Genomic DNA, 13154 nt, shown 5'->3' with positions numbered 1-13154 from the left:
GGTCCTCACAGTGGAGATGGAGCCTCTGTGGAGGTGGCCAGTGCCCATTCCCAAATGCTTCAGCTGGCTGTGGTCAGGGTGAGCTGGTGGGAAACAAATACTGGGATTATTTCTCCCTATCTATGCAGACACCGGAGTGTTTGGCTCGATAGCTGTCTGTTATGTTAATTGTAACGTTTTTCTCCCTTCAAACATATTATGTGACTGCTTGTTTCCCCGCTCTGATGAGTGTTTTTCCTCTCTTACGCAGCTCCTTGTTGCTGTTAGTTTATTTTGTTGAACAGGGATCATTCTGAAGTCTCTTTCTCAAGGCTTTTCATGCAAAGCCTTTGCAGTCAGCGACAGCCCCCCAACCTTTTATCACTCGTGCTGCAGACGGGCTGTGTGTGCACAGGGAGCTGTGCTGGAGCTGTCGTGTTCCCAGTCTCTCACTTGAGAGCTTCAGGCTGGTGGGTCTGGAGCGAGAAGCTCCATGAATCCAAGTTTTTCCCAGCCTCTGCGTGTGCTTGGGGACCGGCTGGGAGGAGAGATAGGAGGTGGCTCTGCTTATTTTTATGTTTTAAGTTCTCTTTTGCCTTCCCTAGAGAATAGGGCAGAAATACTTTTCTCATATGTAAAAGCAAGACTCTATATGGATGGAGGCTCTGCTTTCTCCTGCGAGCGCTGATGGAGGGAGGAAACCTTGTACGATGGGAAAAGCCTGCCCCAGATGTGAGGGGTCCGTAGGTCACATACACGGAGGGCAGGACACTCACTTTCTTCCAGGGTTGGTGTTCCCATGTGGTGTTGTGTCCGTGTCTTCTTCCAGAGTTCAGGTGCTGGAGTTTTACCTGCAAGAAGGTTGTAGTGAGGTGGGGTTGGGTCTCTTCTCCCAAGGAACAAGGGATGAGACAAAAGGAAACAGCCTCAAACTGCTCCAGGGGAGGTTTAGACAGAGCTGAGGAACAATTCCTGCCCCAAAGGGTGCTCAGGCATTGGAACAGGCTGCCCAGGGCAGAGCTGGAGTCACCGTCCCTGCAAGTGCTCAAAAAACCCATGTAGACAAGGCCCTTGATGACATGGTTTAATGGTGGCCTTGATGATGTTAAAGGTCTTTTCCAACCTGGTTGATTCCATGATTTTTCCACCGGTCCCCTTCCCTCTATTCTAGCTTAATCCTTCATGAAGATGGTTTTTCTCAGGAGCAGGAGTGCTGCAGCCACACGAGGTTAATTTGAGTCATTAGCTTCTTTCCATTACTCCTTTCTGCCTAGGAAACCTAATTTTATGATTTTCTTAGTGAAATTTTGGAGTCAGAAGAAAGAACTGGGAGCTGGTGAGCATGTGGAACCACTTCACAGGAACACTGGATTTGGAGAGCTTGCATTTTTATTTACATGTTCTGGACCCTGTCTGACTTGAAAGTAAACAAGTTCCAATCCGAGACCAGATTTAGCCCTGGAAATATGTGGAGACTTGTGTAAAAACTCCTTTTAGGATTAGGAGCTTCCTTTGCTGCAATAAGGGAACCCATTTACAATGGGAAAAGTGATGCTTCCCCAGCAAATTCTTTCTGTAAAACGACTTGGAAGTGCAGTTCAGTTGGGCTTTGGTACAAAACCACCTGAATATTTAAGAATAACTAAAAAAAAAAGGCAAAACTGGCTGAGAACTTTGCAGATCTAAAGCAAGGTGCTGTGATAGCAAGTGAAATAGGGATTGTAGTAATAGGACAAGGGGTAATGGGATGGATATAAGAAGCTCTTTACTGTGAGGGTGGTGAGATGCTGGAATAGGTTGCCCAAAGACATGGTAAATGCTCCATCCCTGGCAGTGTTCAAGGCCAGGCTGGACAGAGCCTTGGGCGACATGGTTTGGTGTGCGCTGTCCCTGCCCATGGCATCAGGTTGGACCCGGACGACCTTAAGCTCCTTTCCAACCCAACCCATTCTATGATTCTATGAAGCAGTGTTTCTGTGTCGCTGACGCGGGGTGATGGTGCAGACCAGAGGGTCCCCTTGTCACCTCTGGGCAAGCAGGAGGACCCCCCCCCGCACATGTAACTGATCTCCTTTTGCCGTTCCTCTTCTCCGCAGACACGATGAGGCGAGTGGTACGACAGAGCAAATTCCGGCACGTGTTCGGCCAGGCGGTGAAAAACGACCAGTGTTACGACGACATCCGCGTGTCCCGTGTCACTTGGGATAGCTCCTTTTGTGCAGTAAACCCCCGATTCGTTGCAATAATAGTAGATGCTAGCGGCGGCGGAGCCTTCCTCGTGCTGCCTTTGCACAAGGTAAGTGCTGTTTGCAAGTTTCTCGCTAGCACTTGCTCAGCTTTGTTGTTGTTTTGGTGCCTGTTTATGAATAACACCAAGGCTGTGAAGTCTCTGCTGGGCGGTGACAAATGTCGCTCCATAGTGCTGGGTAAGGATCCGTTTAATGTCTGTAATCAGTCTGATGCTTCCTGTACATTAAACACAGTAAATAAGCAGTTTGCTTAACTAATCTGAGCCAGTTCTTCGTGGCAGAAGTTTCTGTGTAGAATCACGCTCCTAAAGGAAGCCTCTTTATTTACGATAGCTGTGGCCAGGTATTTCCACTGTTCAGCATTTTGAGCTCTGTCACTTAGTTCAGGAATGTACCTGAGCCTAAATACGCCCTGCAGCCCTGTATTGGAACCAGCTTGTTCCTTTGCATCCATCCAAGATGGGCATTTCCTCATGGCCCTGGCCTCGGAGCTGCTCTAGACTGCTGCCAGCCCCTTCAGTTATTCTTTGTCCATACAGTATAAGAATAATCTTGGTATAAAAATAATCTCAGTAAGAAAACAGCCAAATACCATGGGAGCTGTACTGCAGTTCTCCCAGATCACAAGGCTGTGTCCAGGCTTTATTATACTTCAGTTAGATCAAGTACCTGATACGGCAAGGAGAGGAGCTTCATCTGATCTTGAGCAGGGAAACACCCCTTATGCTTTCTACTGTGCAGAATGCTGCTAAGTCTCCAATAAATAACCTTCCAGCGAGCCTGTATGTGCACTCTGCTTCTTTCCCTTCTGCTTTGAATTTATTTGTAGAGCCCCAGGGGTGTGTTTTATAAAACACACAGGGAAGCCAGGCTGCTGTCCCATCAGCTGTTGAGAACTGGGGAGGCTGAAAAGATAGGCACAAGGCAGCCTCTTACAGTTGTGTGGTATAAAAGCGTTACACAATGAGCAGGAGCAGTGTCTGAGATAAATTCCTGTTGCCCCTGATACTGCATACAGAGCATCTTACGAGTGATGTTCTCATCTCCCTTCCTGATGCTTAACCAGGAAATTCTTGTGATGAAAGTCTTTTTCTGTCTCATTTTCTTTGTGACTTAACTATACACTTAAGTTGTCCTCAGTCTGTCATCAGCCCTGTCCTTTTTTCAGAGCTCCATCTGCAGATCTGCCCTGTTTATATATAGAAATAGTGACCAGAATTGAATGTAGCATCCCACATGGTGAGCACGCTGCAGGAACAGAGGCAGTGCGTTCTCACTTGTGCTAAGCAAACCCATCCAAACCCCTTCAGCCTCCTTAAATAGCGCAGTTTTGCTCATGAACATCCCCTTCCTTGCAAGTCTTCTGCTCTGGGCTCACCTTTGGGCCATGTGTCCTGCTCTGGGCCAAGATGGGATAGATCTCCATTGATGCTTTACTCACCGCGGTGCAATCAGATGGTGGTGGCCGAGGATGTGCACCCCTCTTTTTTTTCCCTTCCTGATGTTTTATTAGTCCCTAGCAGAAATTCCTGCTCATTTGGACATTTTTTTTCTCCTCCCATTTCGAAATACCACCTGCGTTTGCTGTGGTTTTATGTTGATTTCGTTATTCCCCCCCTGTATTTGCCATTGTGCCCTCAGTGTTCCCGTCCCTGTACACCTATTTAATGCTTGCATAGGAGCAGGTTTCATGCCAAGCTGGAGGAGCTCCCTCCCTAACCCCCATCCGGACACGTTGTGCTTTGCTCTCACCAGTTCCTGTGTTCCTCATTGACATTTATAGCCTCAGCTGATGAAATCCTTTAGTTCCTTCAACACCCTAACAGTGACTCCCGGTTCAGCAGAGGTATTCATTGAATCCCCACCTGCTGTTGGACTCAGCCGGGAGCAAAAGGGCCCGTTTTAAACCTCCGTTTTGGGGGATGATTTTAAAGCAGGGCCATAAAACTGCACTTGCTGCATTGCCCGCCCTTTGGGCTGCCAGTGAGCCTTTCTAGAACCCAACTGCGCTATGCCCACTCAAATCCAGCCACCCCGAGACCCTTCAGATGTGGCCGAGGGCCCTGCAATCACGGCCGAGGGCCCTGCAATCACAGCCGAGGGACTTCTTACCCACTTCAAACGGGTTTTTCCTTTCCAAGCCCCACCACTGCGGTGGTTTTCGGGGGGTTTTATTTGCGGCCGTGGCTTTTTGCTGCCTGGCAGGTCGCTCCCTGCGCCCGCGGGTCGCGGGCTCAGGGGGTGATTTTGGGGGTGTCTGGCTGTTTTGGGGTCTATCCGGTTGATTTTGGGGCTGTCTGTGTGGATTCCGGGTCTCTGTGGTGAACCGGCCGCCGCCTCCATTCCCGCCTCCGCCTCTTTTTTGCCCGCCCCCCTCCAACCCCGTCACGCGCATTCGCGCGCGCGCGCGCTCTCCCTCCGCAGCGGCACTGCGGCGGCCGCGGCTTTTTTACCTTATATGGTCATGGCAGCGCTCGGGGCCGCCGTCCGCCGGCGCGCTGATTGGCGGGGGCGGAGGCGCGGCGCGGCAAGTGCGTGCCCGTTAACCCCTGCGTGCCCGCGCCCCCCCCCGCCGCCGCCGCCGTGAGGGGAGGCCCCGCGCAGCGCCGGGGCCGGTGCGGCCGGGCCGGGTTCGGTGGCGGTGGGAAGGAAGGCTTTGTGCCACCTTGCTGGTGTCGGGCGGCGGGGAATGGCGGTGCCCGCAGGTTGGTGGCGCTGCCGGAGGGAAGCGTGCTGTGATGTGTATCGGTTCATGTGTGTGCGGGAGCTGTGCACGCCGGGGGCAAACGGGGAAGCCTTTGCTTATTCTGGAGTACAGGGAAGCTGGGGAGGGGCTTTGGACAAGGGCCGGTAGGGACAGGCCGAGGGGAATGCAACAAGTTGGATACTGTCAGCAAAACACCTCTTGTTGGTGTGGACTCACCTTTATGGTAGTTCTGATGCCCATGGATGGCAGAACACAGCAGTGTATGGTCTGATAGGAATTGCTCTGAGTAGCCTGAGAGGAGACATAGTTTGGGCTTGTTCAGCCTGGGGAATAAAAGGCTCAGGGGAGACCTTACAGTGGTTTTGCACTGCGTAAAAGGGGCTACAAGAAACATGGAGAGAGGCTTTGGATAAAGGCCTGTAGAGACAGGCCAAGGGGAATGGCTTTAACCTGCCAGAGGGGAGGCTGAGATGAGCTCTTAGGCAGAAGCTCTTCCCTGTGAGGGTGCTGAGGCGCTGGCACAGGGTGCCCAGAGAAGCTGTGGCTGCCCCATCCCTGGCAGTGCTCAAGGACACAGGGGTTTGGAGCAAGCTGCTCCAGTGGAAGGGGCTGGAGCTTGGATGAGCTTTAAGGTTGCTCCAAGCCCCTTCCAGCCTGGCCTTGAACACTGCCAGGGATGGGGCAGCCACAAAGCAGAGGTGTTGTGGGGCATATACTCGCCCAACTCGATGTGTGATCCCTGTTCCGCAGCCCAAATGGGTCCTTTGTGGACCTTTCTTGATGTGCTGGGAAAAGTGACTTGAAATACTTGGGTTTAGCCCATGATTCTGGGTCTGTATTACAGCAGAACTGGACGCAGGGTTTTGTCTCCTCGGAAAACCTCTGCAGTTTGTATCTGCAAAGAAAAACTACTGCAGAAGGGTTTTGTTTCAGTTCCTGTAGAAAGATGCCTTCAGCTGCAGGGATGTTATGTAAAGCCTTCAGAGGAGCTCATTCAGTCCCTTTGGATATACCTTTTATTAGCTCTTCCATTTGTGTGCCTGCCTTCTTCCTGCCGAGGCTGTGATCAGATGGGTGCCCTGAGAGGCAATTAGCATGTGTGTGGGTGAGAGCACACCTCAGGAATGACCTTCTCGAAGGAATATGTTGTTCTGCAAGGGACACGCTTTAATGTTCAACCATGGCATATGTAACTTGTTCATCAGCTGTTCCACGTTCTCATCCCGCCAGGAAGGAGTGGGAAAATACCATCCTTTTCCAGATGGTGCATAAAACAAACTGAGGAGGAACTGCTGTGATGGGCTCATTGAGTCCTTCCAGCAGTTTCAGGTGGAGTGTGGATGGAAGGAGATGAAGTAAAACGGCTTACGGGCATCTTGGCTTCGGCTGCCATGGAGCCCATCAGTTTCTTGCAGGTTTTTCCTACATCCACTCAGCACTGAGTGAATGTGCCCAATTCCCTTCCACGTCCTCTCTTTCCCCCTCCAGTGGATCTGGTGTGCTTGGGAAGAGGGCAGGCAGTGTGGCTGATAAATCTCATTTCTCCAGGAAAGCAAGCAGCACAAACTCCCCTGGTTTATGGTCAGCCAAGGGTTTGTACAGTTTTAAGGCCTTGTCCTACAATGAAAATGGTTCTTGTGCTTGATAGTACTGTCTGCAGGCAGGTTTGAGAGAGTGCTGCATGGGGAGAGGACTGCATGAGCCACATCTGCCTTCCTGTCTGTGTGCAGAGGTTAAAACTGAACTCTTGGAAGCCCAGAGACAAAATGAGTTCAACAGAAGTGGCTTCTTTCCTGGGATCTGTCCAGGCTTTCTTCTCTCTCCTCCTTCTCCATATATATGCATTTGTACTGGTCCCAGTTTGTTTCACCATGGCTGATGCTGGAGTCCTGGATCATCTGTTCCATCTTGAGGATGGGTGTGTTGAGGTGACATGAGGCTTGTTTTCCCTGTGGATCCTTTCTGGGCACTGCTGCTCAGCAGCTCTGCTTTCTCTGGACGGGTCCTTGTCTTCCACCACTCCCTGAGCTGCAGCTGGGTTTTACCACTTTATCCCAGAGCCCTAAACCTGAGGTCCCTGCTTGGATGTCCTTCAATTGGAAAGGTGATGCTCCTGGTTTACTAATGGGAATTAACTGCTTTTGGAGTCGTATTTTAGGGGTGGAACAAAAGAGGAACTCTGTATCAGTTGTAATGTAATTTCTGGGCTACAGGTCTCTGGTTTGAATCTGCATCTTCTGCCCAGAGGGCTTCCTCAGCTCGAAGGTACCTGAGGCTGAAATGTAATTCTGAAGCACGTTTAGAGCTTCCCTCTAGACACTAGGACAGGCGGGAGCTGAACTGCTGGAGCCATGCTGCGTCCCCAGCTCTGAGTGATGGGAGTTAGCAGCTTGGGTGGCTTTGGAGGGGTGGTTGTGTTCTTTTTCCTGTTTTAAAGCCAGCATGTGAGTAGCTGATTGCCACGACAAACCCCGTGAAGGATTCTGCAGCAAACATACCCTTCTCCAGTATGAAGCCTCCTGCAGTTGAAAACAGCTCCTGCCTCCTCTATTCTCCATTCAGCTGCTGCAGCTCCTCTCCCACCAGGGCAAGATGAACTTCACCATCTCTGCCTGCTCCACAGGGCTGCCCCCATGCCTGGAGCCCTCCACCCTGTTCTTTGCGATGCTCGATCTGCTGGAGCCACACAGTGCCATGGTTTTTATAGCTCCCTGCTCGGGCAGGGTTGGCTTTGTGTAGGATTCCTGGCACCACGTTGTGCTTCGCCCCCAGCTTTGTGCATCCAGTTAGGTCTGAGCACTCCAGAACAAGGACCTTTGTTTCCATCTGTAGCCTGTAATGTCACAGCCCTGCAGCTGTCAAGGTGCTAAAACCAGAACACGAGCACTGCCGAGGAATTCTTGGAGGACACAGTCTGATTTGGAAGAGGCGTGTAGTTCGAAATGCCTCAGAGTCTCTCGTTGCATGACATTACAGTAGACCTTTTGGGAGCAGCACTTTTCCTAATCTTCCCAATTAGTTTTGGATGCTTTGATTGGTTTGCTGGTGACTGACGTCTCTTTGCCATGGTCAGGAGAGAATCATTACATCCCAACTGCCTCCTGCATGAGCAGCTGCTACAGCCAGAGGTGGAGGCAGGCTCAGTGGCCAGAGCACGTTAAACTCCACTCAGCTGGACTTGGTGAAATAGGAGTTTGTTGTAGAGACACAATTTAGCTAAGTTAAAGGGGTATTTTCTCCAACAGAGACAAGGCAGCGGCCACTTTGTATTTCAGACATGCAGTTGTGCCCTGATTTCCTTCCTCAAACTCCTGCACTGTCGGGGGAAGGGGGGGGTGAGGGAATTGCTTTTGCTTGTGCAACTCGATGCCACTTCCCTATTTTAAATGGAGATCTTCATGAGCACAGCCAGGGGTTGGGGAAGCAGCTGTGCTCTGGGATATTTTTACTATAATCCATGAGCTGTTTCCTGCAACCAGTTGCCCTTTTGTGGCAGAGAAGCCTTCCTTAAGATAGATTAAAACCACCTCTTTTAGGAGCAGTTTTCCAGTGCCCTTTTGTATTTAATAACAGATTATTTCCTTCTCATCTGTAATTTTCTTCTGATCTGGGATGCAGGAAGGTGCTAAATGGATTCACTCGGCTTATTATCTGCTGAAGGACCTCAGTGTTGTGTGCTTCTAGACACAACATACTCCTGCTAATCCTCACAGTCACCTTTTTGGCTAAGTTCTTACAGCATCCACCTCTGAGTTTCAGGAGCTCTTGTGTGATGTGTTGCCCAACCGCCGTCGCAATGGATTACGAGCAGGATTTAATTTCTTCGGGTCGGACCGAGTTAATTTTAAGCTGTGTATCAGCACTTGAGATTTATTGTAAATCCTGAACTCATTAAAAGATTACACTGTAAAAATAAATAAATAAAGCCCCAAACCTGGGACTGTTAAGGTAGGGTGAAAACAACGCCTCTTTGGCAGCCACGATGCGAATCTGGTGGTGGTTTTGTGGCAAAGGTGTCTCTTTTGAATGGAATTGCGTTTCAAAACGTGGCATTTGGTAACTTTATGGGCTGCCATGTTTTTATAATACCCAATTAAAGGCTTCCTGGTCTTTCCCTTTTGGCAAAGCCCCCCAGATACCGTTTTTAAAGCTCCTCTGTGAACAGCTTCATCCCACACAGTGCCAGGAATAGGGATCCCTGCTCCGGAGAGGGGAGCAGGAAGCCTGCATTGATGGTATGTGCAGAGCTCACTTAGGGAGGTGGTGATTGAACACTTGTGAGTTAAAACCTGCTCCTTTCTCACCCGCTGGGTGGCTGGGGGGAAGGTGTGTGCGGGGCCAGGCCCCGGGGGTTGATGCTGTGGGTTGTTGTGCTTTGCCAGCCATGGGCCCCGTGCAAGGGTCATGCTTTCTAATGGAAGTGATTTTGGGTTTGGTTTGTTCCAAGTGGAGCAGCTGAAGCACGTTTACAAGCGTTGCTGAGGAGAGCTCTTGCTCTTTGTTATGTCTTCAGGAAAGCATGGTGGTTTCCTCTCCCCTGTGAAAACAGTTTTGTCTCTGACCACAAGTCAGTAGTTCTCTGAAAGCGGTTAGACTCCTGCCAAGCTGCAGCTTCCAGCAGCACAGCAGCATTTGGGCCCTTCTGTCATCCACATCCTTCATTTATTCGCATTGTACTGGTCCAGCACTGTTACTTGTGCACCCTGGCGAGCAGCCGAGTTGGTCCTTTGGTGCCGTAGTGCCATGCCCAAGTGTAGGGGTTGATCCAGTACCTAAAGGGGCTACAAGAAACCTGGAGGGGGGCTTTGGGAAAGGGCCTGCAGGGACAGGCCAAGGGGAATGGCTTGAACCTGCCAGAGGGGAGACTGAGATGAGCTCTTAGGCAGAAGCTCTTCTCTGTGAGGGTGCTGAGGCGCTGGCACAGGGTGCCCAGAGAAGCTGTGGCTGCCCCATCCCTGGCAGTGCTCAAGGCCAGGTTGGACACAGGGGCTTGGAGCAAGCTGCTCCAGTGGAGGGGGTCCCTACCCGTGGCAGGGGTTGGAGCTGGATGAGCTTTAAGGTCCCTTCAAGCCAAACCAGGCTGGGATTCTATGCTGCTGTGCTGCACGCATCCCCTTGTGTTGTCTTCCTCAGCCAGACCCTGAAGAGGTGTTGTGTTTGCAGGCAGCGTGACCTTCTGCTTTCAAGCATCAGGAGCTCCCTCTTGCCGTGGGCTCACACAGAGCCTGCATCCTTGCTGCCCTGGGAGCACTGCAGTTCAGTGAGCTAATGGAAGTACAAGATAGCTGCTGGAAAACTGAGCTGTGGGTGGGTGATCAAAAGCAGGCGGTGGGTTGCCTGGTCCCTGCGGTCAGCTGCCTGTCACAGCCAGTTGGCTGCTGCTGCTGCTCAGGTTCATCCTGATCAAAACTGAAAGGTGAAGTTTGGGCTTTAATTTGTTCAAATTGATAGGCTTTCTTTCCTTTCCTCCCTGCAGTAATAAGTTCCTGTAAAAACTCTAAACTAAACTGACAAGCACTCGTGCTGCCTGTAAATAATTACCATAGGCTCCTCATAGAGGATTACTGAGCCCTGCCGGAGACCAGGAGTAGGTAGTCACTGGCATCTTCTAGTCTTAGTTGTGTTTTTACTCTTGGTTTAGGTCTGTATTTGTGTTTGGCCTGTAATGTGATTGCTGAAATGCAGCCATTAGCATATGCTCTGCATGGTTCTCTCTTCATTCCATCACTGAAGATGGAAGGGCTGTACATGGCAGTTGGGTGTATTAATTTTTCAAATCCTATTTCACGTTACGGCATCCAGGAGGGATTACACAGGCTTTCATTTTGGCCTGTCTGGTTCATGGCTTTTCATCTGCCCCACTCTCACTTCGAATGATTCCAAAAGCATTAAATCACTGAGGCAGTCTTGCCTTGAAACCGAAATTGGGCCATTTAGGAAATGGTGGTTGGTTGGTTGCTGTAACTTTGGCTCTGTATTTTGTTTTGTTGCTGGTAGAGGTCTTCAGGTCAGTGGTCTTCAACAGCCAGTAGCCAGCATTATTCTGGTCCTTTGTACGTGAGACAGTGTTGAATAGGAGCAGCCTTCCTCGTGGAGATGGGGAGGAGGCATACATTAAGAGATGTCACCTCCAAGGTTGGGGAATGTTGACAAGGAATGGCACAAGTGAAATGCCAGCCATTTCTTCTGCATGTTTACACATGAAAGAAGACGACCCCAGCCCAGACCTCTCCCTCCTGTCTCTCTTCTCATGAAAAGGCCATCACAGCGTTCCCTGGAAACAAAACCCCCTGGAACAGGACCCAGGTTCTGGAGCTGCTTCTCATGTGCGCACAGCTTGACCAAGAGAAATGGCAGTGATTAGCTGGAGTGATTGTTATTCCCAGAGGAAGCTGGGGTATTAGGTGCATCAGCAGTGGGGGCGAGGACGACACATGCTTCAGGATATCGAGGGGTTCCAACAGTAAAACATAGACCCAGTTGGTAGAGTTGGTGTCTTTGCAGTAGCAGCGTTGGCATCACTAGACCTGTCTCAGCTCAGATGGGAACACCTCACTGGCTTGTGCTCTTGCAAAGCTCATGTGTGTAATGAGCTCGGTGGAGGCAGCACGCTGGTCGCCTTGGTCCTCTGGCCATAGCGGGGCAGGCAGGGCTGAGGGCTGAGGGGCTGTGGCAGTCTGTGAGCAGTGGTTTTACTCTGCAAACCTGTGTCCTCAAAACTTCCCAAAACACTGGAGTTGGACAAAGGGGTGGTGTCAGTGCAAATGCTGAGATGCGGGCAGCAAAGCCCTCCTGTGCTGAACCCCTGAACCCTTTTCTTGCACCCTCAGGAGTCTCCAGCTGGTTGGTGCTGCAGAAGAGCATTGATGGTTTGTTTCCTCTATCGATCCATGAGAGGATTAAAGCTTCATTAAGTTCTGAACACTGAAAGAATTAATGGACAATTAGGATGCATCTCCCTCCACTCTGGGATGTGGTTTGTGCTGTCTGTGTCTTACAGCTCTTTTCCTTGTTTCCCCCCCTCCAGACAGGCAGAATTGACAAGTCCTACCCCACAGTGTGTGGCCACACAGGACCGGTGCTGGACATCGACTGGTGTCCTCATAATGACCAGGTCATCGCCAGCGGCTCCGAGGACTGCACTGTCATGGTAAGAGTATTGAATTGGTCTTGTGGGGTTTGCTTTGTGCTCAAACTGCTGCTGCAAAGGACACTTGTGTTTCTGAAGACATCTCCTGTTCTGCTGCTGAAGGCAGAGTCCTTGCTGATGTGAGAGTGGTCATGGGCATTGTGCTTGTGTTATCTGGGCTTAAGAAATGATGCTGTCTTGGCTGCAGGACGTAGCTAAAGGTGGAGTAAAAAAGCAGAGTGAGCTTTATTACCTGTGTAACAGCAGAGTTTGGACTCACAAGTGACATTTTCTTCTCACTTACTGCTCGAGAAGGTGCAGCCTCAGACTTGGGAGGTGAATCTCTTTAGCACTGAGATAGCTATTTGTGTAGCAGAATTGCCCTATATCTTTCTGGCTTTATCTTCAATTGCTCTTCCATTTTCCTTCCCTTGGGGATTTGTCTGATGTTTGGGAATAAGAAGGAGAAGAAGGAATGCCCATCATTGGTGAGGTGTCTTGCTCTGTAGTGCTTTGCAGAATACAGAGGTGGTTCCTTACCTCAAATATCCTAATGGGTGCTGTGCTGTGTGTTGGGAAGAGGCCATTGGGTTTCAGAACCGCATCAAGCCCTTGATTTAAGGGTGATGCTGTAGTTTTTCCTGTATCTGTAGGTTGTAAGTAGATATGAAAAGAGCTTTTCTAATAAATAAGAAATGAAACTCCTGCACCTGCCAACCTTGGGCCTGAGACCTGTTTGTACCTCAGAGCCCACTGGAAAATAGACGGCCTCGCTCCAGGATGGATGTGGAATCCTGTGCATGCAAACACAGCAGAACAAGTGAAAGAAAATCCTTGTGAGATGAAATAATGCCAAATAACTTCAGTGATCTTTGGCCATATTTAGAAATGCTGTAGGCTGAACGTTATATTGGAATCTTATTATAGATCATGTCAGATAAATTCCTTTGCTTCTGTTCGTCGTTAGAATGTCTGGGAGGGGATTCATCCCAAGAGGCTTATCCTGGGACAGCTCTTGCCTGTGATCTCTTAGTCTTGGAAGCTGAAGCATGTTAACAAAACGTACTATATTTAATATTAAACAAAGCAA

General features: G+C 50.1%; 1 protein-coding gene across 1 annotated transcript in view; it reads left to right on the top strand.

The window, feature by feature from the left end:
- The window catches only part of CORO1C (coronin 1C), a 41031-nt gene that overhangs the window by 14742 nt on the left and 13135 nt on the right, over window positions 1–13154 (top strand). The window contains exons 2-3 of the mRNA XM_057412828.1: window positions 2076–2275; window positions 11963–12085. Coding sequence (XP_057268811.1) covers window positions 2081–2275; window positions 11963–12085 — 318 coding nt within the window. The 5' untranslated portion in view covers window positions 2076–2080. The remainder of the gene's footprint in view (window positions 1–2075; window positions 2276–11962; window positions 12086–13154) is intronic.

This window comes from Pezoporus wallicus, unplaced genomic scaffold (assembly GCF_028554395.1).
Source record: "Pezoporus wallicus isolate ANWC-B61680 ecotype Strahan unplaced genomic scaffold, APGP_CSIRO_Pwel_v1 contig_13850, whole genome shotgun sequence".
In the NCBI taxonomy this organism is placed as follows: domain Eukaryota; kingdom Metazoa; phylum Chordata; class Aves; order Psittaciformes; family Psittacidae; genus Pezoporus; species Pezoporus wallicus.
This window is presented reverse-complemented; position numbering and strand designations above follow the sequence as displayed.